This window comes from Ceratotherium simum, chromosome 29, assembly GCF_057802395.1.
Source record: "Ceratotherium simum simum isolate JZ-2026a chromosome 29, ASM5780239v1, whole genome shotgun sequence".
Lineage (NCBI taxonomy): Eukaryota > Metazoa > Chordata > Mammalia > Perissodactyla > Rhinocerotidae > Ceratotherium > Ceratotherium simum.
In genome coordinates this window covers 782,325-805,613 of record NC_141928.1, presented here as the reverse complement: position 1 = coordinate 805,613, position 23,289 = coordinate 782,325, and the positions used below count along the sequence as shown (strand labels likewise).

The following is a 23,289-nucleotide window of genomic DNA, read 5'->3' as shown; positions in this document are numbered from 1 at the left end:
AATGGACAGACCACCGCAGCGCGAGGAGGGGAATTTTGATAGGGAGAGCAGAGACCGCGGCAGACCAATAAAGGGCGAACGGCGTTGGGAAGGCGGGCGTTAGGCGGCTCGATTGACGACGCTATAGCCAATCAAAAGAGGCCGCTTGCCAGCCTCGTTCTGGCGGGCCAATACGAGGCCGGCGGAGGCGGTCGCGGCGGGCATATAAGCGCTGGCCGAGCGGCGGTTGTAGCACTCTGCGCGCCCGGTCCTTGTGTCCTGTGTCCGTCCTTCCGCCTGCGCCGCCGCCGCCGCCATGAGGGAGATCGTGCACCTGCAGGCAGGCCAGTGCGGCAACCAGATCGGCGCCAAGGTGGGCGGCGGGGCGCCGGGGGCCGGCGCGGGTTTGCCGGGCGGGGCGGGCCGACGGGAAAGATGGCGGCAGCGGGCTGGCGGGTGGCGCCCCTGCATTGCGGCCCCGCGCGGGGTCGGGGCCGGGGCGGCGATGGGAGTCGGGGCCGGGGTGGGGACCGGGGCAAGGCGGGGGTCGAGGCCGGGGCGGCGGCACGGGCTTCCGGGGACGGACCCTGCGGCGGGGGAGGGCCGGGCCGCGCCCGTCCGGGGTGGGGCCGGGTCCGGACACCGCCGGCGTGACTCAGCCCCGGCCCGGCCGCTCGCATATCGCAGTTCTGGGAGGTGATCAGCGACGAGCATGGCATCGACCCTACTGGCACCTACCACGGGGACAGCGATCTGCAGCTGGAGCGGATCAACGTGTACTACAACGAGGCCACCGGTGAGACCCCGCGCCCTTTCCTCACCACTCCTGCCGCCCGCGGCCTTTCCCTTGCTGACGCCCTCCGCCCCGCCCTCCAGGTGGCAAGTACGTGCCCCGCGCTGTGCTCGTGGACCTGGAACCGGGCACCATGGACTCGGTGCGCTCCGGGCCCTTCGGGCAGATCTTCAGGCCGGACAACTTCGTCTTCGGTGAGCCGCGGATGAGGGCTGGGCGGCGGCCTGTTAGCGAGGATGGCTCAAAGGTCAAGAGGTGTCCAAGGTCACCACCGTCAGAACCGCAGAGTCGAGATTCTGATCCCCCCTGTCCCCTGAGCAGCAGCTAGGGCCCCTGGACACTCTCCTCCCCCCTCGAGTCACTCAGTCTCCTCTGGTAAAGCGGCTTTGGGAGGAAGGCCCAGCTGTCCGCCCGCAGGGAAGGAGCCGGCAGATGTAATCTCCCTGCAGTGATGGCTGAGCTAGGGGTGGTGGCAGCTCTGACAGCTCATCTGTCCTTGGGAATTGGCAGGAGCTGCCCATGGGAGGGGCTAGCTTATTGTTAAGCCATCTCGGGGCGACTGTTAAATTTTAGTGAGGCTGGCTGCTGCTGTATCAGTTTGGGGGTCCTTCTGCTCTACCTGCAGGATGAGTTCTGTGTATCATCTCACTCGAGGTTAATTGGCTATTTTGGCATTGGTGACCACACGCCTGCCCTCTGTTGCAGGTCAGAGTGGTGCCGGGAACAACTGGGCCAAGGGACACTACACAGAAGGCGCAGAGCTGGTCGACTCGGTGCTGGATGTCGTGAGGAAGGAGGCTGAGAGCTGTGACTGCCTGCAGGGCTTCCAGCTGACCCACTCCCTGGGTGGGGGGACTGGGTCTGGGATGGGTACCCTCCTGATCAGTAAGATCCGAGAGGAGTACCCAGACAGGATCATGAACACGTTTAGTGTGGTGCCGTCGCCCAAGGTGTCGGACACTGTGGTGGAGCCCTACAACGCCACCCTCTCCGTCCACCAGCTCGTAGAAAACACAGACGAGACCTATTGCATTGATAACGAAGCCCTCTATGACATCTGCTTCAGAACCCTAAAGCTGACCACCCCCACATACGGTGACCTGAATCACCTGGTGTCGGCCACCATGAGTGGGGTCACCACCTGCCTGCGCTTCCCTGGTCAGCTCAATGCTGACCTGCGCAAGCTGGCTGTCAACATGGTCCCCTTCCCCCGCCTGCACTTCTTCATGCCTGGTTTTGCCCCCCTGACCAGCCGGGGGAGCCAGCAGTACCGGGCCCTGACGGTGCCCGAGCTCACCCAGCAGATGTTTGATGCCAAGAACATGATGGCTGCCTGCGACCCCCGCCACGGCCGCTACCTGACCGTGGCCGCCGTGTTCAGGGGTCGCATGTCCATGAAGGAGGTGGATGAGCAGATGCTTAACGTGCAAAACAAGAACAGCAGCTATTTTGTTGAGTGGATCCCCAACAACGTGAAAACAGCTGTCTGCGACATCCCACCCCGGGGCCTAAAAATGTCCGCCACCTTCATTGGCAACAGCACGGCCATCCAGGAGCTGTTCAAGCGCATCTCGGAACAGTTCACGGCCATGTTCCGGCGCAAGGCCTTCCTGCACTGGTACACGGGCGAGGGTATGGACGAGATGGAGTTCACCGAGGCCGAGAGCAACATGAACGACCTGGTGTCTGAGTACCAGCAGTACCAGGACGCCACGGCCGAGGAGGAGGGCGAGTTTGAGGAGGAGGCGGAGGAGGAGGTGGCCTAGAGCTGTCTGGTACCCAGTAGAGCGCAGAAGCCTTGTGAACTCTTTATTCGCTCACAACCTGTTTCCTGATAGCCACGTCTTGTGTGTCCACTTACTTTCCTTCCTGTCTTGATGTCGTGTGCTGTACAGACACCACCATTAAAGCGTTTTCATAGTGTCTGCTTTCGCCTCTCCAGTTCCTTCTGATAGGCTTTACGCGTACCGTTTCCAAAGGTCAGGGCAAAGTTGTCCTGCATGGCTGCAAGGGCAGTGCTGCCACTGGGCTCTGGGCTTGCCACGCGCCCAGGGTGAGCCTGCAGGTGGCCACTGGGGGGGTCACGGGCTGTGAACATGCACGCCTCTGAGGAGCTTGGGGCTGCCCTGAGCACCTGCTTCCTGCCCACTGAACCTCCAGAGAGCCAGCATGGTCTGGAGACAGCTGGCCTCTGTGTCTGCAACTTGTAGTAGGAGAGGGTCAGTGAGGCCCGTCCACAGCTGGGAATGGTGGAGGGTGGGCAGTCCTACCACAAGAGCCCCTGGGGATAATGTGGTCACACACCTGGCCCTGTGCCAGTGGTGCAGCACTGGTAAGGGGCCTCAGCTGCCCCTCCTCCCCACAGCGGCCTGGTCACTGTGACCGCGTCTGAACGAGGTGAGCAGGGACCCCACTGTGTACTCACATGGTACGAAGCCCATATAGAAAGGTATCAGGCCTCGGCTGCTGTAGATGGTGTTGCTGGGCCAGTGTGTCCGGGGCAGCCGCTCACCCAGGGCACAGATGGGATTTCTGAACAGGAACTGGGTAAAGAGGCAGGTGCTTAACTGTGCTGCCTCCCCCATGTGGTAATCAGTGGGCTTGGTGGCGGTGGGGCTGGCATTCTCCTGGGAAGTGGCTAATGTTCCAGGGGGCTCTTCTGTCTTCTCCCCTCCCCATGTCACTCCAAAGTATGGAGCCAAGACCTGGACAGAAGGGTAACTGGGGGAGCAGCCTCCTTGGGCCAGGCAGAGCCCCCTCCCCAGGCCTCTGAGGAAGCCTGGCCTTCACAGCCCCCGACAGGGAAGTTGGCTGAGCCCTGTCCCTGCTTCTGCCCTCTCGGAGGTGTGCAGACCACCCTGCAGGCCAAGTTGGGCACTCCGGAGCAGGCCCGGGGATGGGGTCTTTGTACCTGATTCTTATCGAACTCGTCCATAGCCTGTGTGACCCCATCGCGGTAACTCATCCCCAACACCCAGGCAAACCGAGGGACAAAGCCAGCATAGCCTGGGGGAGGAAGAGGTCAGGGTCCTGCTCCAGGTCCCCTCCGCCTTGCCTTGGGCATACCCCCCTGCTCCCAGGTGTGTTGGGGGGTCTGTCTGGGTTCCTTTGCTTTTCTAAACATTAGTGACTGCCTGCTGGGCTCAGATGGAAATGGGTGGGTAGGAGCTTCCAGCCTTGGGAGAAGCTGGGCTCCAGGAAGGCAGGAAGGGCCCATGGGCAGCCCTCCTCACTTGCTCTCACTGTTCATCCTGCCTAGGCCACTAGAACCTTGGAGAGGGTGTCCCTCTCCCGCCCAGGCCCTAGGCGCCCACCTGAGATGGCCTTGCGTTGGATCAGGTTGGGGTGGTCCAGCTGGGGCAGCCTGTGGAACCTGCCCACATCTAGCATCTCCTGCTGGCGGACTGGGGCTGGGCACTCATCCCTCCTGTAGTGGTACAGCTGGGATGGGGAGGGGCAAGTCACCGCCCAGCCCCCACCTGGGTCTGGCTGGCGTGAGGCTTAGTCCCAGTGCATCCTCCAGTTACCTGGTCCAACCTAGGGGCTCCGTGGACAGGGGTGGTGCTCTTCCAGCCCTCTTCCCCGCAGGCCGGCCGCAAGCCCGGGTGTCCCAAGTCCCTGGAGTCCCCCTTCCTGCCTGGTGGGTACGGGGGGTGGCATGGATAGGACACAAAGCCCGCAGGCAGCAGAACCTGCCTGGATACCTTCTCTACCTCACGCGGCACCTGGGCGTCCACCTCCTGGGGTGGGAACCGACCCGGGATCTCAAAGTTCTTGTAAGGCTTCAGACCTGTACAGACAGGACACGATGGCTGTGAGGGACAGTGGGAATCAGGGTGGGTCTGGAAGGGGCGGGGCTGGTGGGCGGGTGGCTCACCAGTATAGTGGGGGATGTAGGGCTCAGTCAGGTCACGGCAGGGGATCAAAGGTGGCTTGGACTTGCTGAAGTCCTCAGTGAACTTGGGCTTGGAGATGGGGGACAGCACGGAGCAGGGGCTCTTGCGCACACTGGGGTCTGTGAGCAGCTGCGCTGTGGTGCGCCCATAGGTGTTCCCCACCTGGTAGCGCAGCTGTGGATAGAAGCCAGCATAGCTGCAGAAGAAAGAGGAGGAGCAGGCAGGGCCAGTGAGGTAGGGAAGGGCCCCTGCAAGTGGGGTGTGGGTCCAGCCTGCCGGCCACAGGAAAGGTACCTGAATCTACCTGCAGAGTGGGGCTCTTGAGGCTTGAATGGGCAGCACACACCAGGCCCTGAACAAGCCTGGCCCACAGGCGGTGGGCTCCCTTGTCATCACCACCCTTTGCCCAGCTGTCCTCCAACAACAAGGGGCTTAGAGAGGAGGGCACGAGGAACCCTGCCCCCTGGAAGCATTCACAAGGGTGGTGACGGTCTAGGCCGGACCAAGGCACAGGGAAGCCCATCACATACAAGTTGGTCCCACTGGGAAGGTGTGGTGGGGATCTGGTCCAGACTTTCACCACCCAGGCAGCCGGTAGCCAACTGTATGGAACCAGGATTTGGGAGCTGGGCAGGAGGGCTGCCGGCAGGAGGTGATGGTTGAGCCACGTGGGAAGTGGTGTGGACATCACAGCAGCAGGCCACGAGGCGTGTGGTGGGTGGTTCAGTGCTGCTGGGGGGCCTGTGTGATTCCCCCAACGAGCGTGAATTGTTTTCTTTTAACAAAGTAAATGCAGGTTTGCTAGTTTAAGAGCTGAGCAAAGCTGAGACTGAAGGGTCCGAGCCCTCTTCAGTATCTCCTGTCCCACCCTTTCCCCCAGAACCACTGTGAAAAGGCAGGTCTGGCTCCTTTGCAGCCTCTTCCCTCTCTCCCCTGGATCTGCGTGTTTGTGTAGGTGTGCACACACATTCCGCAGAGCGCTCGTGTTTATTTTTTACATGGGGGAGGCACCTAGTGAGGCAGCCTGGCGTCCCTGCCCATCAGTTTACTCTGCATGCTCCTCTGTCTAAAGCGTGGAGCACTCTATGGAGTGGGCATCCCGTGTTGACTTAGCCAGCCTCCACCAGCTGTTGGGCTGTCGCCGTTTTCTGCTCTCGACAGACATGCGACGGCCAGAGGGAGGGTAGGCCCGGGCCCTCGGCAGCCCTAACCACTCCAGCTCTTGGGCCTCATCCCCATTCCCTGGCCACCAGCTCTGGAGCTCCCCTTGCAGCTGGCCTGAGCCCTTAGGCCCCACCTTGCTCCCCCATCCTCTACCGACCCCAGCCTCCCTCCAGGGCTCCGACGCTTACCCAGGGACATAGTGAGGTTCTGGCGTGAAGAGGTTGTATTTCTGAGCAGCTGTCATCTTCCTCAACTCCACCTTGCTGGCTCCAGCCCTTTCTGCACCTCTGGCTCCCTTCCCTGAGCAGAGGCCCTGTTGCCTGGCAACCATTGTGAAGAGGCAGCATTGTTGGGCAGCACCTGGGCCAGGCCCTGTAACCCTGAGTGCACCCATTTTACAGGTGGAACGTCGAGGCTCAGACAGGCAACAGGCTGGAGAGGTGTCATGATGAAGACCTCAGAGCTCAGAGAATCAGGACTATCATGGCAGCCGAGTTGACTCTGCCAAGAAGTAGGGGCAGGTTTGGGCCTGGACTTCTGCTGCCCCCAGGAGGCCAACAACTGCCCACTGAAAAGCAGCCCCCCCTGGGTGAGGCTAAAAGAGCTCCTGCCCCAAGCCCCCTCCTCAGACGAGAGGCCTGGAAGCTTCAGAGGCATCATCCTAAGCCTCAGAGGGAGGCTCCTGAGCCCAAGAGCTGCCAGACTGTGCTGAAGGGTCCTTCCCCTGGAGCTGGGCACTATCTTCCACTTTAAACAAATCATGATTTTTATTTATTTATTTTTGTAAAGGAAAGACTTTCTAACCATAAAAATGAAGGAAAACATCATAAAGGAAAAAATTAGCAAGTTCATGTCAGAAAACAGTGTAAACAATACTAAAAGGCAGACTACAAATGGGGAAAAAAGTTTGCAACAAGTGTTATGAGTAGATATGATATCAGTATAAAAAAAGTACAGACCAAAAATATACACCCAGTAGAAAAACGTATACATGCTGTGAACATCTTAAAAACCCAGAGTCAATAAACACATGGACAGAAGGCTGAACCACGATCAGATAAGTGCTGACGAAATGCTGGTCAAGTGTTTTCTGGCGCTCGTGGCTGGCAGGGTCACACACGTTAGGTCTGCTCTTGTTTAAGAGACGCCGTCAGGGCCAGCCCCGTGACTTAGCAGTTAAGTGCGTGCGCTCCACTGCTGGCGGCCCGGGTTTGGATCCTGGGTGCGCACCCATGCACTGCTTCTCCAGCCATGCTGAGGCCGTGTCCCACATACAGCAACTAGAAGGATGTGCAGCTATGATATACAACTATCTACTGGGGCTTTGGGGGGAAAAAATAAATAACTAAAATTATTAAAAAAATTAAAACAAAAATAAAAAATAAAAAAAAGAGACGCCGTCAGGAAAGCAAGTTGTGAGTACAGATCAAATTCACACAAGACCTTACATACCTTGATCCACTGCCTCCACTTGTAGGAACCTATCCTGAGGAAATGAGCGACATTTAGCTGAGACACAAATACAACACGTGCAGCATTTGTCCAAGGAGAAATCAGAGCTAACCCAAATGTCCGACACAAGGGCCTTGTAAACAAAGCCACCTCTGAGGCCGCTGTCAGCTGTGCCCTCAGAGAAGACAGCAGTGTGGGAAGGGCCCTGGAGCACAGGCTGTGAGCCCCTCGCTCTAATAAAACGTGTTTCCTCAAGCAACTCTCTGTCCATCCGTCCACCCGGACATCCATCTGGAGCACCTCGCAAGGTCAGTGCTGGATGGAAGGGATGCTGAGAGGATGGACTCTGTCAGGCAGGGGAAGGCCCGGAGGATGAGATGTTCTTCACCAGGCCCTGCCTGGGTGGATCAGGCCAAGGCCAGGGCTGGGGCTGCAGGCTGGTCAGCTCTGGAGAGCCCTGCAAGGGCACTGGTGCCCAGACAGGCTCTCCCCCACTCAGGCTCATTCTTCCTTTGCATTTCACCTGGACAGCCCAGTCTGTCTGTGACACCTTCTGACCTCTGTGCCCCTAAGCAGAAGACAGGCCCCCATGCCTCAGCCCTGCCTGGGCCACCAGGTGGCTCCAGGGCCAGGCCTGCCTCTGGGGTCATGGTCCAGACCCATTCACCATTGCTTTGCTCTTCCCGGGAACCCTCCACCCTACCCCCATGTGTCCTTCCAGCTGGCCTTGCACAGCTGGACATCCCATAGCACCTGTTCGCCTCTCCACCTTCTGCCGGGACCTCAGCCCTCTCAGAAGCCCTGCTAGGCCCTGCTAGCCCTCTAGGGTACCCCAAAGTCCAGCAGAAGGGAAGGATTGGGACAAGGAAGAGGGGAAGAGAGGAAAAGAGGCCAAGCCAGGAATCATTGGGACAGGTTAAGGGGCCTCCTGGCCAAGGCTGACCCCAGGGTGACCCACCCGGCAGGTCAGGGGAGGGGGCCCTCTGGGGTCCAACTGCAGCAGCCCCTCCAGTGCTGGACAATGCTCCTTCACCAGGCAGTCCCTGGCAACAGGGGGGGCCCATAACCAGTCAGTGAGGTCACAGAGCCCTGTGGTGTCCCCAGGGAAGGGAACTAGGGATCCCGACAATGAATTTTGACCAGAAGGCCGTGAAATTCCTGGCAAACTTTTACATCAATGGAGGCAAACACTGGACCCGTGGCCCCCTGAGGCAGAAGCTGCTTGTGCCCACCCAGTAACTTCTGAGGGTGGTGGGCAGGCTGTGGGGGATAGCCCAGATGGGGTGGCCATTGGGCTGGGTGGACTGTGCCTGTCCATCTCCCTTGCAGACCCAAGGCCACTGTGCTATTGTTGGGCCCAGAGCCAGGGGCCACCTGGGATGAGACATGGCCCCCAGGGGCGCAGGAATTCCCAGCTGGCCTCAGGATGCAAATGGAGCCCCTCCAGGAGCCCCCACCTACCTGGACCCAGAACCTGCAGGAGCTGTGTGAGTGAGGGGCCCCACTACCCCTCACCCCAGTCTGGTCTAGGGAGGTGGGGCAGGGGTGAGGGAGGGGCCTGCTGGAAAGACCCAGGCCCAGAGCTTGCTTCCTGCCAGTGCTGGAGCGACGCCCGCCCATCATGACCGACCTGGACGTCCCCGGCCCCACCAAGTACCAGGTACCAGATGCTTCAGTGCGAGAATCCTCCCCACATCCCCACTTCAGCATTGGCCGCAAGCACCCCACCCTCGGTGCGTGCCCCTCCCTGCGCCCTCCCCACTGCCCGCCCCCTTGTCCTGGGAGTGGGGCTTGGCCACCAGCCTTCCCTCCCCAATGACATTGCCCCCCACTGCAGAGGGTGGTGGCCGTAGGGCGTGGCAGACCCTGTGGTTCCAGAGTGAAAGCCCCTTCACCCAGAAAGCCGACTTTAAGAGAGAGCAAAAGGTAGGGGGCTCGCCTGGCAGGTCCTGCGGGAGCGGGGGAGGGGTGGGATGGGGAGGGGGCCTGTGGGGGAGAGGGGGGTGGGGGGGGCAGGGCCCTGCAGCAGCCTCCTCCCCCTGCAGTGGCCATCACCTGCCCACTACCAGCCGCTCAGCCGGTCCGCCTTCGCGGCCTTCAGTTTCGGGGGCCACCGCCACACTTCCAAGATACCTGAGGCCTGTGTCCAGCCGGGGCTGCCGCGGGCTGGGGGTGCAGGTCACCGTGCCCAGCCCCTGCTTCAGGCCCCTCTGAAGGCCCTGCGGGGTGAGAAGCGCCCCAGCCCCAACACCTATGATATCCTCCCTGGGCGCCATCTGCAGAGCCCGCGCCCGCCCACCTGCACCATGAGCCACTCGCCTGCGTTTGCCTCCTGGATCAGCTCCTGTAAGAAGGCCTTGGAGAAGGGAGGCCGGGGGTGGCGGGGGGACTGGGGGGAGGTGGGAGCTGGGCAGCTGGGCACGCTGTAACCTGCATGGGGCACCCACCTTCTCTCTCCCCAGCCTGCACCCCCGGCCCAGCCACCTACTACGTGGAGGATTGCTATAACTCGCGCTTCCCCTCAGCGCCCAGAGTGGTCATCCAGGGCGTGCGGAGACCCAAGCGCCATGACACTGGCCCCTTCTGCACACTCTAGAGCCTGCTGGGCACAGCTGGCCCACCCGGTTATCGCATGGAACCCTGGCTTCCCCAGGGGCCTTTCCAGGCCTCTCTCTGAAACTCAGCACCCCTCAGCCTGGCCTTCTCACCCTCTGGGCACCCCGATCCACCATGCTGGCTGGCCAACCCTTCTGTGAGCTGTGGATGAGGACAGCCCAGTCCGAAGCCCCCATCTGCCCACCCCTTGCTATACAGAGATGCTGTTGGTTCTTCCAAACTCTGTCATGTGCTTGGCTGCCGTCCCCCACCCATGAGCTGTCCTGCAGGTGTGGCCTGCTGCTGACCTGTCATCTCTGGCCTGCCCTGGCCAGGGGTTTCCCTTCGATTCCCCTTCAGTGCTCTCTTCTTTAGGGTGGGTGGGGTGGCAGCCGGGGACTTCCTGGCCCAGGACAGGATGGGAAGGGGCCCAGTGGGCACTGCAGGACACCCCCACCTAGCCGTGCCACCCAGGGGACCAGTCCAGCAGCCAGTCTACCCAAGGGTCAGGTTGCTTGCTGAGCAGAGGGACTGACTGTTGGGGTGGAGGTGTGGGCCAGACTCCCTGAGCTGTCATCTTGAGATGAGGGCAGCGTGCCCAGCCACCAGGAAGCACCCAGAGGACCAGCTTGTCCAGGCCTGGCCTGCTTCCCCAGCCCCTGCCCAAAGACCCTTTGACTCGCCCAGGACCGTTAAGGCCAGGCCACACCTAATAGACTCCCTTGGCCTTCACCTGTTGGGGGCCTGCCCCTGCCCATGGCAGTTGCCTGGCCATTGGACCCCTTCTCACCATCAGCCTGCCCTCCTACTCTGGGGTCGGCACCAAGACTGCCTCCTTGAGGGGCCTCAGCTCAGCTGGTAGTGGCTCCTGTCACTGCACCAGTCCCTCCAGTGGTCCTCCCTGTGCCTCCCAGGTCTGGCCAGCGCCGCCCCCCTGCCCCGTCTCCTCTGCCAGAGCTCACCCCATGGCATCAGCTTCCTCTTCTGAAGGGAGGCCGAGGCCCAGGGAATCAGTGCCATGCACCTGTGACCGCCTCTAGGGCTGAATCTGCTGGGGGCTGAGCCCCACTGCCCCTGCAGAATCGGAGCAGTCAGACTGCAGATGGTCGTTACTAGGCCCTGGGCTGACCAGCTTGGCCAGTGGGCAGTAGAGACAGAGCTGTGAGTGTCCTGGCCTTGGGAGCTTGGCCCAGGGTGGGGAGACCAGGACCCCTGCTCACAGCTGCACCATCAGCAACCCCTCGGGCTCAAAGCCAGGAGTGGGACCAGCAGGAAGGATGGAGCAATCCCCCCCAGCTGGGCTGAGGTCTTCTGGAGGAGGCAGTGGAGGAATGGGCTTTCAAGGATGAGCAAGAGTTTGCCAAGCAGCAGGAAGAGAATTTCTAGCAGAGCAAACTTCATAGGCCAAAAGGGAGAGGGTATGACCTCTGGTATGGCCACGCTTTGGAGGACCCTGGGCTGGTGGGAGGGAAGGAGGTGAGCTGGAGGGGTGGAGAGGTCGCAGAGAGGAGGAGAGGTGGAAGGCTTGCACACTTAGCAATGGGGGGCCTCCAGAGGGTCTAGAGCAGGCAGTGCCCACCTGTCCTGTATGAGCTTCTTGTACCTCAAGGGACAAGGGACACCACGGAACCTGGGGCTCATGTTTGCAGTGAGTCAGGCTGAAACTCAGCCTGAGGGCCAACCTCCTTGGGTTAGCCTAGGGGTTAGATGCTCACAGCAACAAGAGGACAGCCATTCGTTGTCACGCTCCCACTGCACACCCAGGTTGCTGCTAGGCACCCCCCATTGGAGGCACGCACAGATTTTAGTCTTTGCGACAAGCCTATGGTGTGAACTTCGTCCCCGTTTGACAAGGAGGAAGCCAAGTCCCAGGGAGAGACAGGGTCATGCACCTGGTGGGACACAGGTGCAGGGAGCTTCTAGGGCGGCAGTGCCCCATTTCCTCAAGCAAAGATCTTCTCAACGTCAAAGGCTGCTGGGAGGTCAGCAACTGGATTTTTCACGATTATAAAAATGGAATACACTCGGCTAAAATATCAGTTCTGGGCCGGCCCCCGTGGCTTAGCGGTTAAGTGCGTGCGCTCCAATGCTGGCAGCCCGGGTTCGGATCCCGGGCGCGCACCGACGCACCGCTTCTCTGGCCATGCTGAGGCCGCATCCCACATACAGCAACTAGAAGGATGTGCAGCTATGACATACAACTATCTACTGGGGCTTTGGGAGAAAAATAAATAAATAAATAAATAAATAAATAAATAAATAAAATATCAGTTCTGAAATTCATAAAACAGGCCGACCCTGCCGGCCGTACCCCCTCTCCCGTGCCCCGCCCCCTCCTCCGATGTCCCCTCCCCGGGGGTCCCTCCCCCAGGTGCCCCTCAGCACCCCGCCCTCCCGCCGCCGACCCGGAGCGTCGGTTCTTCTGTGCCCTCGAGAGAAAGACGAGGCCAGAGACAGCGGACGCGGGCTGGACGGCAAACCGGCGATGGGCGGAGCCAGAGGCTTAGCGTGGGCGATGAAGCAGCAGGATGACCAGATGCGGGAGGAGCGGCGGGGCGGGCGTGGCCGCGCGGATGGGGCGGGGCCTCACAGGAGGGGAGGGGCCAGGAGAGGATGGGCGTGGCTGCGCGGACGGGGCGGGGCCCGACGGGGGCTGGCTGCGCAGACGGGGCGGGGCCCGGAGGGATGGGCGGGGCCGCGCAGGCGGCTCTCATGTCCTTCGGGCACCGCCCTCCGCACGGCCGCTCTGTCTGGCGCCGGCCCCGGTTCCGCTCCCAGGAACCTCCGCGCGGCGGCGGCGGCGGCGGCGGCGGCGGCGGCGGCGGCGCTTCCGGGGGGCCTGTCGGCGTGCGGACTCGGCTGTGCGGGGCGGAAGCGGGCGGCCGCGGTCCGAGGGCAGCCGCGCTGTGGGCGGGACCGGCCGAGCTGGAGGGCGCCGGGGAGCGGAGCGCGGGCGGCCCCCGAGGCCCGGGCGAGCGGGCTGCTGGGGGACCTGCGGCGGCGCCGGGGGAGCGCGGCGGGGATGGGGCGCCGAGCCGGGCGGGGGCCGGGGCGTCGGCCATGTTCGCGGGGCTGCAGGACCTGGGCGTGGCCAACGGCGAGGACCTGAAGGAGACGCTGACCAACTGCACGGAGCCGCTCAAGGCCATCGAGCAGTTCCAGGTGGGCGGCCCTCTGCTCCCGGCGGCGGTCCGGGTGGCGCCGTCCGGCTCGTCGGGCGGCCCCGGCCTCGGCGGCCACCCCGCTGCCGGCAGCGTCGCGCAGCTGCCCCCGGGGCCTCGGGGCGCCCGAGCGCCCAGCCAGACGCGGCTGCGGCGGTCGCCCCCGAGTGACAGAGGCCCGCGCCGATCCTCGCCTCCGCAGACCGAGAACGGCGTGCTGCTGCCCTCCCTGCAGTCGGCCCTGCCCTTCCTGGACCTGCACGGGACGCCGCGGCTCGAGTTCCACCAGTCGGTGTTCGACGAGCTGCGGGACAAGCTGCTGGAGCGCGTGTCGGCCATCGCCTCGGAGGGGAAGGCGGAGGAGAGGTAGGTGGGCGGGCGAGCGGATTCGCCGCGCTTACTGGCCCCTCGAGTGGACGTCTCAGCTCAACAGGGGGCGTCTGCCCCGAGCGTCCACCCCTGGAGACGCGGCTCCTCAGCCCTCGTGTGTCTGGGGACAGGCAGCAGCTGCTTCTTGCTCGATCCTGTGCTGTTTCCTTAGTCTTGCGAGTCTTCTAGGTACAAGAAACTGGAAGATCTTCTGGAGAAGAGCTTTTCCTTGGTGAAGATGCCGTCCCTGCAGCCGGTGGTGATGTGCGTCATGAAGCACTTGCCCAAGGTAACAGCGTGGGGCCAGCGTGCCCCCGGCTCTCTCTGCACAGCGCCCTGGCTTGGGGGCCGCTGCGTGTGCACTTGGTCCAGGCGTCCGTGTAGCTCTGGGGAGGTTTCCTGAGCTGCCTGCACGAGGCACGTTGTCGGTGCCAGCTTCCCCCTGTGAGCCATGCAGAGACTGAAGCGTGGCAGGTGAGTTGGAGTGTGGGGATCTTTTTGGGAAAGAGCTGTTTGTGTTCAGCCTGGCTGCCTGCACCTACCAGGGCCTGGGGGGCCAGTCACAAGTGTCCCCATTGGTCAGGGCTGGGCTGGAGGTGTTCTTTCCCGTGGGGGGCTGAGGCCTCTTGACCTGTCTTGAGGAAGACCCCAGGGCTTGGGCATTGGTCACCGGCAGCCTGTGGGGTCACGCAGGTTCCTGAGAAGAAGCTGAAGCTGGTGATGGCCGACAAGGAGCTGTACCGGGCCTGTGCTGTGGAGGTGAAGCGGCAGATCTGGCAGGACAACCAGGCGCTCTTCGGGGACGAGGTCTCCCCACTGCTGAAGCAGTACATCCTGGAGAAGGAGAGTGCGCTCTTCAGCACGGAGCTCTCCGTTCTGCACAACTTCTTCAGTCCCTCCCCCAAGACGAGGCGCCAGGGCGAGGTGAGGCAGGAGGCAGGGTTGTGTGCAGGGCCCTGGCCGGCCGCTTGCGCACCCTGCGAGTGTGTTTGCTCCTGGAAGGGTAGGCTTGTACGTGTGGCTGCTGGGGGGGTGGTTTGCAGCGCTGTGCTTGGTGTGGCTCTTTTTGGTTTCATGAGCTTGGCACTGAAGGACTGGGCGAGGCTTTTTTCTTAAGCTTTCCAGTCTTCTTTCAACTCTGGGAAGTTTCCTGTGTTTTTATGTCTGACTCGTTTGTCACTCTGACAAAGTTTTCTTGCCTGCCAACTAGGTGCCCGGACCCTTCAGTGACCCCGCAGGTCAGGGTGCCTGCCTGGGCCACTTGCCGTCGGGCAGGGGGGTGGGCAGTGGGTGCTATGCAGGAAATGGCAGTGGGTGCTATGCAAGCATTGGTCACCGAGAGCTTGAGGAGTGAACAAGGGTCGCTGAGGCACAAGGTTGCAGAGCGAGGCGAGGCAGGGCGGGGACGGACCGGGGCTCTGGGAGTGAGGAAGCCAAGCCATGAGGGTGTGTGAGCAGAGGCTTTGAGGGGCATTGGACCGAGGTTTCTGGGGACCAGGGAGGCCTGTGTGGCTGGAGCCGAGAGCAAGGGCGCGCGTGGGCAGGGTGAGGTCGGGAGAGCCAGAGGCCACCGTGCAGACCTGGCTGTTCCCGGGAGGTGGGTGTCACTGAGGTTGCCTGAGCTGGCTCCAGGAGGGGCTGCTCCATCCGGCGGGGAGGTGTTCGTGCTGTGGACAGTCGCTGGCTGAGGGGCGTTTGGTGTTCTGTTGAGTTCTTTCACATTCAGGTTTCTCCCCTGGGGTTTCGCGTGTTTGGTGTACTTAGGATCTAATCTAATGTTTGTTCCCAAATGTTTGGCCGGTGATGGCAGCATCGCTTCCCGAGCGGGCCACAAAGTGTGTGTCTGGGCCCTGCCTTCTTTGCCTTCCCGCCCGTCTTGGGGGAGCCTGGCCTCAGGCTGCGGGCTGCCTGTGGGCTCCTGCTCCTCCTTCATGCTCCCCTCCAAGCCAGGGTCCCCCGTGAGAGCCTGGGTCCTTCCTGCTCTGGGCGTGGCATGCACCGCTGCCAGGAGAGAAAGTCGAGACAGGTTAACGTGTCGCCTCGTGGTCTCGGGGTGTGGGTCAGCTGACAGGCCCGTGGTTCTGTCCCCAGCTTTATCCTTTTGTTTGCATGTGATGCAGGGCTCAAGCCATGGTCAGGGTTGGTACATGTTAGCTGTTGTCACTGTTAGAGGTGCCCAGTACGTGGGTGCTCTGCTCATTGGGGTCCCTGAGGCCTGCTGCAGAATCCTCGGCAGGGGCCCTCAGGGCCTGTCAGGCCAGTCACTGCTGCTGCCACCCCTGCTGGCCTCTCCACTCACTCTGTCCAGCCTGGTGCCTGGGTTGCTGTGGGGTCCATCCCCCAGGTCACCCTGCATGTCCTTCACACCGTTAGTCCAAGCTCAGCCCCTGTTCACGCCCAGTGAGTAAAGCTCTCCTGTGGGCTGCAGCAGGAGCCACTCAAGTGGGCAGGGTGTGGAGGTGGGGGTCCCTGTCCAGGGACGAGTGCAGGTGCTAGAGGTGGGGCGGGGTGGCCTCAGCCTCAAGCTGCAGGAGGAGATGGGGAGCCAGGCGGACGGCAGCGAGGCCTTGACTGGGCTCTGAGGACGGTGGCCACTGTGTGTCCTCATCTGGGCCTGAGTCTCCACGCCAGCTGACTGGGTCACAGGCTGATGGCCTTTCAGAGAAGCTATGGGGCCTGATGTGGGTTTTCCCTTCTTAAAAACCAGACACGCCACCACCTGGCACAGAGCCAGCATTTAGTGACAGAGGAGATGTTTAGCACCAAACACACGGAAAGAATGAAGGGCAGGGGTCAGGTGGTGCTGTCACTGGGGCTTGGTGACACCGTGGCTGGGGGGCTCTCACCCACCAGGTGGTGCAGAAGCTGACGCAGATGGTGGGGAAGAACGTGAAGCTGTATGACATGGTGCTGCAGTTCCTGCGGACCCTCTTCCTGCGGACCCGGAACGTGCACTACTGCACGCTGCGGGCTGAGCTGCTCATGTCCCTGCACGACCTGGATGTCGGCGACATCTGCTCCGTGGACCCCTGCCACAAGGTGGTGGCCCCCGCCCGGCCCCCCTGCTCCTCTTCTCTCTGGTCTCTTCCTTGGCTTCTCTCTTCCCTCCCCTTGGATGCGATGGTCCTGGTACCTGGGCTCTGACTATCTGGCCACCTAGCCACCTCCTGGTGCCAGCCCCTCTGCCGACTGGACCAGGGGATGGGGTGTCCTCTGGGCAACTGACCCTGAGCCAGCTCCCCTGCATCTCCGTCTCTCGCCCGCCGTGTCTCTTCCTTCATTCCAGCCGGGGCAGGCTCCAGGGCCACTCCTGGACCCTTCCTCCAGCCTCCTTTGGTCTTCATGGGGCCTGTGGCCCTCCCCTGCTCCAGAGCCTTCGGGGGCTGCTCATTGGCGAGGTCTGTGCTCCAGGAATGGGCTTCCTGCACTGCCCTCATGTGCGGCATGGACAGACGCTGTGCAGCCCAAGGCGATGTCCTTCTCTGAGACTGCAGTGTCCACTTCCACAGGGGGTGCCGCCAGGCAGGCCCTTTTTAGAACAAAACACAAATACTGCTTCCTCCACGCACTGCCTGATCCGTGGGGACCTGGGCCCTTGGGCCTGCACACCTTTGTGCTGTCCTGTTCCTGGCACCGAGCCAGGCCCCAGCCATGTGGGGTGATGGGTCCTGACATTTACCCGAGGCTTGGGCAGCGGCTGCACCTGAGGGAGAGGCGAGAGCTAGTGTCCTGTCCTGACCGGGCTTCCTCCCTGCAGTTCACCTGGTGCCTGGACGCCTGCATCCGTGAGCGGTTCGTGGACAGCAAGAGGGCCCGGGAGCTGCAGGGGTTTCTTGACGGAGTGAAGAAGGGACAGGAGCAAGTCCTGGGGTGAGAATCGGCCTTTGCGGGCACCCCCAGCCCCCAGGGTCCTGTCCACAGGTGTCCAGGTGAGACACTGTGTCCACTTGGGAGTGGGGTGTTTATTCCAGTCCGTTATCAGGAGAACTGCGCGGAACCCCACACCTGCAGATGAGAAACTTGGCTGCTGGGGACGAGACTGTTGTAGTCTCGGGCGAGCGGGGCGCCCAGGCCGGGGCTCTGGTGTCAGTAGTCAGCCCCTGCCTGTGAACTGAGGGGTGGGTGGCCAGCCCCATCTTGGGGGCCTGCTGTGCCCAGAGGTGGTGGGACCTGGTTCCCGGCCTCGTCCTCTCTCAGTGGGCTCCATCCCGCCCCCTTCCGTGGCTCCTTCTCCCTGTGATTGTCACTGTGGGATTCTGGCTGAATTTATGGAGTCTGGGTCAGGTTCTCAGAACCAAAATGGGACCTTAATTTTTTAAAAAACTTATGAATTCTTCAGTTTTTTGAGTAAGTTAAGGGTGAGTTATGAACTTGAGATTTTCTTTGAAAGAAGTGCAGAGTGGGATGGGCTTGCTCTGTGTAGAGGGGCCATTTCCCCAGGTCAGTGGCTGAGGCAGCCCAGCCGGTGGCCGCCCCTCGGTGGGCTGGGAGCCTCCCATGTTGATGCCACATGGGCTCGTCCTCGCAGGGATCTGTCCATGATCCTGTGTGACCCCTTTGCCATCAACACTCTGTCGCTGAGCACCGTCAGGCACCTCCAGGAGCTGGTCGGCCAGGAGACGCTGCCCAGGGTGAGTGCGCTTGGCTGGCTGTAGGCTGCCTCCTGGGTGGGCCTGTGGGTGTGGACCGCTGGTGGCCAGGCCCACACCTGCCCCCAGTGAGAGCACCCGCTCCCCACGCACGGGTGGAGGGTGTGTGGAGCCTTGTGAGTGAAGCCGATGGTCCTGGTCGCAGCTCCAGGACACCGCTGGGCGACAGCGAGGTCAGGGGAGAGTGAAGCTCAGGTGAGCTCGTGCTGACAACTGTTTCCCTGCAGGACAGCCCCGATCTCCTCCTGCTGCTCAGGCTGCTGGCGCTGGGCCAGGGGGCGTGGGACATGATCGACAGCCAAGTGTTCAAGGAGCCCAAGATGGTAACGGGACTCGGCCGCAGTCCTTTCTCTCGCTGTCCCACGAGGGGCTGTGGGGCTGAGGAAGATCGGGAAGGTGGGGTCTCAGGAGATGGGAAGGAGGGACGGGTCCCCAGCCGACATCCAGGGAAGATGGAGCCCGGGAGGTGGCTGAGGGTGGGGACAGTGCAGGACGAGCTCTCGGGTCTCTCCTGCGCAGGAGGCAGAGCTCATCACCAGGTTCCTGCCCACGCTCATGTCCTTCGTGGTGGACGACCACACCTTCAACGTGGATCAGAAGCTCCCGGCCGAGGAGAAAGCCCCAGTCACGTACCCAAGCACGCTGCCAGAGAGTTTCACCAAGTACGGGCTTGCGGGGCTGCGGTGGGGGGCTCGTGCCGCAGGTGCCCTCGGAGGCTGCGTGGACGCGCTCCTCGGGCTGACTGTGTGCGGGCGCAGGTTCCTGCAGGAGCAGCGCATGGCCTGTGAGGTGGGGCTGTACTACGTACTGCACATCACCAAGCAGAGGAACAAGAACGCGCTCCTCCGCCTGCTGCCGGGGCTCGGTAAGTCTGCGTGGCGCCTGTGCCGTCCCTGCCCTCCACCCCGCTGCCCCACCCGACGGCTAGCTTGCTTTACTCTCAGGTGTGTTTTCTGGAGGTTATTGGGTGCAAAATCGAGAGGAGCGCAGCTTTGTCCTCTCACGGATGCTCTCCACTCTTGTCACCATTTGTTAAAGAGTCCTTTCCACTGCGGTAGGAGAGCCGCCTGAATTTTATCCTAACTGGCAAGGGGTGTGGAGCCCCTCAAGTCTCCAGACGATTGAGACAGCCCACCTCCAAGGCAGTGAAGAGGCCACTGCCCCCCAGGATCCTCTAGCTGCATGTGGGGGTGGGTTGCTGCAAGCCGGGAAGAAGAGGGAGGGGTCTGAGCGTACCCCTTCAAGAGTAAGCTGCAGGGCCGGTCTGGTGGCTTAGCGGTTAAGGGCGCGCGCTCCACTGCTGGTGGCCCAGGTTCGGATCTTGGGCGTGCACCGATGCACGACTTGTCAAGCCACGCTGTGGCGGCATCCCATATAAAGTGGAGGAAGATGGGCACGGATGTTAGCCCAGGGCCAGTCTTTCTCAGCAAAAAGAGGAGGATTGGCAGATGTTAGCTCAGGGCTGATCTTCCTCACAAAAAAAACCGAGTGAGCTGCAGGTCAAGTCAGGGAGAAGGGGCCTCTAGGAGCACCTGGCCTTCCCTGCACACCAGCCTGGGCCTCCTCTGGCTCAGGTCTTGTCTGGGGTGTTGAGGTTTCTTCATCAAGATCTTGCACGTTCCTTGCTAAGTGTGTTTCTAGGTCATTGATGAGTCTGACGATGGTGCGTGTGTTATGTCTATTTGTGGCTGTTAATTTATACTCAGCTGCCACTTAACCCAACAACACGAACTTGTTCTGGAGGTCAGGAGTCTGCAGTGAATCTCCCGGGGCTAAAGTCAAGGTGTGGGCAGGGCTAGCTCCTTCTGGAGACTCCAGGAAGAGTCCATTTCTTAGTCTCCTCCAGCTTCTAGAAGCCGCCCGCCTCCTCGGCCCCCGGCCCCCTCTTTCATCCTCACAGTTCATTCTTCCAGCTTTGCCCGTCCGCATCTCTTTCTGACTCTGGCCCTCCCGCCTCCTGCCTCCATCCCATAAGGACGCTGTGATGACGTTGGGCCCACCTGGGTCATCAAGGGTCATCTCCCATCTTGCGGCCCCTTGCCACACGAGGTAGCACGTCCACAGACGCCCGGATTGGAACGTAGTTGTCTCTCAGGGCCGTCCTGCCGGCCACAGGGGCTGCAGCTTCTGTCTGTTTTTGGAGACTTCTGGGAACGCGGTTATAAGTAACTGGGATTTGCCTCATCCTTTCTGTTCACTTCAGTACTCTTGTTTCTTTCTCTCGTCTAATTGTGTCGGCTAGAAATGGGGTGTCCTCCCTGCGGTGGGAGCATCGCTTTTCCGGCCGTGCGCAGCCGCCCGGCTGGCTGGGATGGGATCTTTTCGTCCCGTTCAGGAAGCATGCACGTGTTCTTTTATGTGCTCAGTAGGTTCTAGTAAGAACGGCGTTGATTTTTACATTCTCTTCTGTTTACTTTTTCACTTTCTGTTGTGGGAATCTTGATGAAATGGGAAGAGCAGAGTGAAGCCTGGGCCCATCGCCCACCTCCACGGTCACCTCCCCTGGTCATGGTCTGGCCGCAGGGCCAGACTCCCAGCATGCCGGCTCTGCATGATGGGCGGGTGTCTTGACAAAGGACGCTCTTAGACACCGTGCCCACAGCCCACGGTTGCATCTGGGTCCAGGCCCGGTGGTGGCCCTGTTCCCTGATCATCACGTAACATCTTGTACCGACGGTTTGTTCAGGTCGGGATTTGAGGAGGGGCCACACTTCACTCTGGCGTTTCCTCGTCGCCCCCAGGTCTCTCAGTCTGTAGGGATGAGTGGAATACGGGGAACCAGGGCGTGTGTTCCCTGGTCAAGACTTTGCTGGTGGCGTCCCCCGGTGTCGTAACCGTGCGCCTGCTGCATGTCCTGTAAACTGGCCGCTGGCCGCAAGGCCTACCAAGACTCAGTCAGGTGTGTGGCAGGAGTGCACCTCAGTGCAGCTGGTGGCGCCTGGCTCTCCTGGTGACAGTCACGTTGAGTAGCTTCGTCGGCTCAGGTGGCGTCAGCCAGATCCGTTGTGACAAAGTTCCCTGTCGGCGTTTCTGTAATAGCTGCCACAGCCGTCGTATCTGGGTGTTTGCCCCCTGCCATCCGGCCCCGACCCCCGCCCCGCCCCTGGCCGCACCTCCGTCTGCCTCCCTGTCCAGGCCCAGGTTCTGGCTCTCAGGAAAACCCGGCACCCCATCCTCAGAACTCGTGCTCCTTTGTGGTCTCCCCACAATTCGAGGTCTGAGGGACAGAGGGTGGCCTGGGCAAGGGCTTTGGGTGGTGGGCCCGGCCGCTGACGCTGCTCTGCCTGCAGTGGAGACCTTTGGCGACCTGGCGTTTGGTGACATCTTCCTCCACCTGCTCACGGGGAACCTGGCACTGCTGGCCGACGAGTTTGCCCTGGAGGACTTCTGCAGCAGCCTCTTTGATGGCTTCCTCCTCACCGCCTCCCCGAGGTGCCCACCTTTCAGTCCATGTCCCTGAAGCCTGGGTCCCGGGGTTGGGGGGGTGCTGGGGCCGGTGGAACAGCTGGGCGGGCGGGCAGCTTTGGGCCCCCTGCAGCCTGGCCGTGGCCTCTTCCAGGAAGGAGAACGTGCAGCGGCACGTGCTGCGGCTCCTCGTCCACCTGCACCACCGGGTGGCGCCGTCCAAGCTGCAGGCCCTGCAGAAGGCGCTGGAGCCCACGGGCCAGGTGGGTGCCCAGCCATACCCCTGCCCCCTCCGTGTCTGCACGTCATGAGTGTGGACACGCTCTGCTGAGCCCTGGGGCTTGCCCTGAAACCGTGCGCTTTCCCCACAGAGCGGAGAGGCGGTGAAGGAGCTCTACTCCCAGCTCGGCGAGAAGCTGGAGCAGCTGGACCATCAGAAGCCCAGTCCAGCCCAGACTGCAGAGACCCCGGCCCTGGAGCTGCCCCTTCCCACTGTGGCCGCCCCAGCTGGGCTCTGAGGCTTCACCTGGGGCCCCTGGGGAGTGGACAGTGGACAGGGCCCCTGGTGTGGTCAGTGGCCCTGGCTGCCAGAAGAGGCTTCCTGGACCTGCAAGGCTGGGGCCCTGAGTCTCTTGGAGGCAGACCGGCTGCTCATGGGCTTGGGGCTGGGCTACGCCGAGCCCCCTCGACCGTCCTGTGGGTGGGGCACCCCTCCTCTGGCCTCAGCCCTGCTGTGTCCTGGGAGGTGTGTGCTGTCCATGCAAATGGGACCTATGTCCCTGCCCCTCAAGGGCTCCCGGCTGGCTCCGTGGAGCACAGGCCTTGCTCCGGGTCTGCAGTGCCCAGCCTGGCCCCTTGCACCCCCCTGCCCTGGAAAGCTTGCTCATTCCTGCCCTGCATTGTGGGTTTCCATGCTGTGGGGGAGACAGATGGGCAGTAGTTGGGATTAGGAAAAAGCCACCTGTTCTCCAAGGGGAGAGGGCAGGGGGCCGAGGCTGAGGGGAAAGGGGCTGGGCCAGCGCATTGGCACTGATGGGCTAGAGCCTGTAGGATGTCTGCAGATGGAGCCCAGCTCCCTCCCAGGAGCCCCTGAGGTTTGACAGTGGATGGTCTGCTGACCCAGCCGCAGGCAGAGAGGGCCGTCCCCCTCGCCACCAGCACCTGTGTAGCAGGGATGGCTGAGGAAAGCCCAGGCCCCTGCTGCCTCAGTTTACCCTGGGAGCACTGTGCTCCTGTCCAGCTGCAGCATCTTGGTCAGGTGAGGGACAGCTGTCGCACACGTGAGGCTTTCACTCATGTAAATAAAAGGCATTTTGGTAAATCGGTGGATGAGCTGTTTGCATGCACCCCGGAGGATGGTTCAGTGCAGGGTGGGCAGGGGCCTTAGGGGCATTTCTGTCTGTGGGACATAGTCTGGACACTCGGTCCTGCCGGTGAACAGCAGCCATGGGAGGTAAGGCCTGGGCGTGGCCGTGCTCTGTCCAGGCTCCTCGGGGTCCTGAGTCTGACTGCAGTCAGCTCGGGGTGGGCCTCACTGCTCATCACCCGTGGTGACAGCTGTGTGGAGGTCACTGTGACCTTGACAGGTGCAGCCCTGCAAGTGTGAGAGGAACTGGAGACACCCACAGAGACATAGCAGGAAAGCAAAGATGTGGGGACATGGGCATTGGGGGTAAGGAGGAGCCCACTCTCTTTTTAAGGCATAGGAAATACAGGTTTGTGCCCTGATGGAATGAATGACCCAGTGAGTGGAAAGTGGAGTGGGAGGGGACAGCTGGGCTGTCATTGAGTGGGCCAGTGGGGGTGGGGCCAGGGCACAGGTGGGG

General features: G+C 61.8%; 4 protein-coding genes across 4 annotated transcripts; 3 read left to right on the top strand and 1 right to left on the bottom strand.

The window, feature by feature from the left end:
• The first annotated feature begins 193 nt into the window (after positions 1–193).
• TUBB4B (tubulin beta 4B class IVb) lies at positions 194–2,695 on the top strand. The gene is made up of 4 exons (XM_004423693.3): positions 194–352; positions 667–775; positions 856–966; positions 1,478–2,695. The coding sequence occupies exons 1-4, from the start codon at positions 296–298 to the stop codon at positions 2,536–2,538; spliced, it is 1,338 nt and encodes a 445-aa protein (XP_004423750.2). The 5' UTR covers positions 194–295; the 3' UTR covers positions 2,539–2,695.
• Positions 2,688–6,102, bottom strand: CIMIP2A (ciliary microtubule inner protein 2A). Its single transcript, XM_004423809.3, has 7 exons — positions 6,021–6,102; positions 4,650–4,864; positions 4,300–4,562; positions 4,087–4,213; positions 3,684–3,778; positions 3,198–3,315; positions 2,688–2,776 (listed from the first exon to the last, which is right to left on the bottom strand). Exons 1-7 carry the CDS (start codon positions 6,074–6,076, stop codon positions 2,688–2,690), a joined length of 963 nt encoding a protein of 320 aa, XP_004423866.3. The 5' UTR covers positions 6,077–6,102.
• STPG3 (sperm-tail PG-rich repeat containing 3) lies at positions 4,682–10,285 on the top strand. The gene is made up of 6 exons (XM_004423694.3): positions 4,682–8,519; positions 8,614–8,771; positions 8,883–9,017; positions 9,122–9,210; positions 9,330–9,630; positions 9,747–10,285. The coding sequence occupies exons 1-6, from the start codon at positions 8,413–8,415 to the stop codon at positions 9,878–9,880; spliced, it is 924 nt and encodes a 307-aa protein (XP_004423751.1). The 5' UTR covers positions 4,682–8,412; the 3' UTR covers positions 9,881–10,285.
• A 2,425-nt stretch (positions 10,286–12,710) lies between these two features.
• On the top strand, positions 12,711–22,784 carry NELFB (negative elongation factor complex member B). The gene is made up of 13 exons (XM_087418712.1): positions 12,711–13,041; positions 13,243–13,406; positions 13,599–13,698; positions 14,103–14,333; positions 16,263–16,448; positions 17,167–17,279; positions 17,938–18,040; positions 18,286–18,381; positions 18,578–18,720; positions 18,817–18,923; positions 21,349–21,490; positions 21,618–21,726; positions 21,835–22,784. Exons 1-13 carry the CDS (start codon positions 12,940–12,942, stop codon positions 21,979–21,981), a joined length of 1,743 nt encoding a protein of 580 aa, XP_087274838.1. The 5' UTR covers positions 12,711–12,939; the 3' UTR covers positions 21,982–22,784.
• The last annotated feature ends 505 nt before the right edge of the window (positions 22,785–23,289 follow it).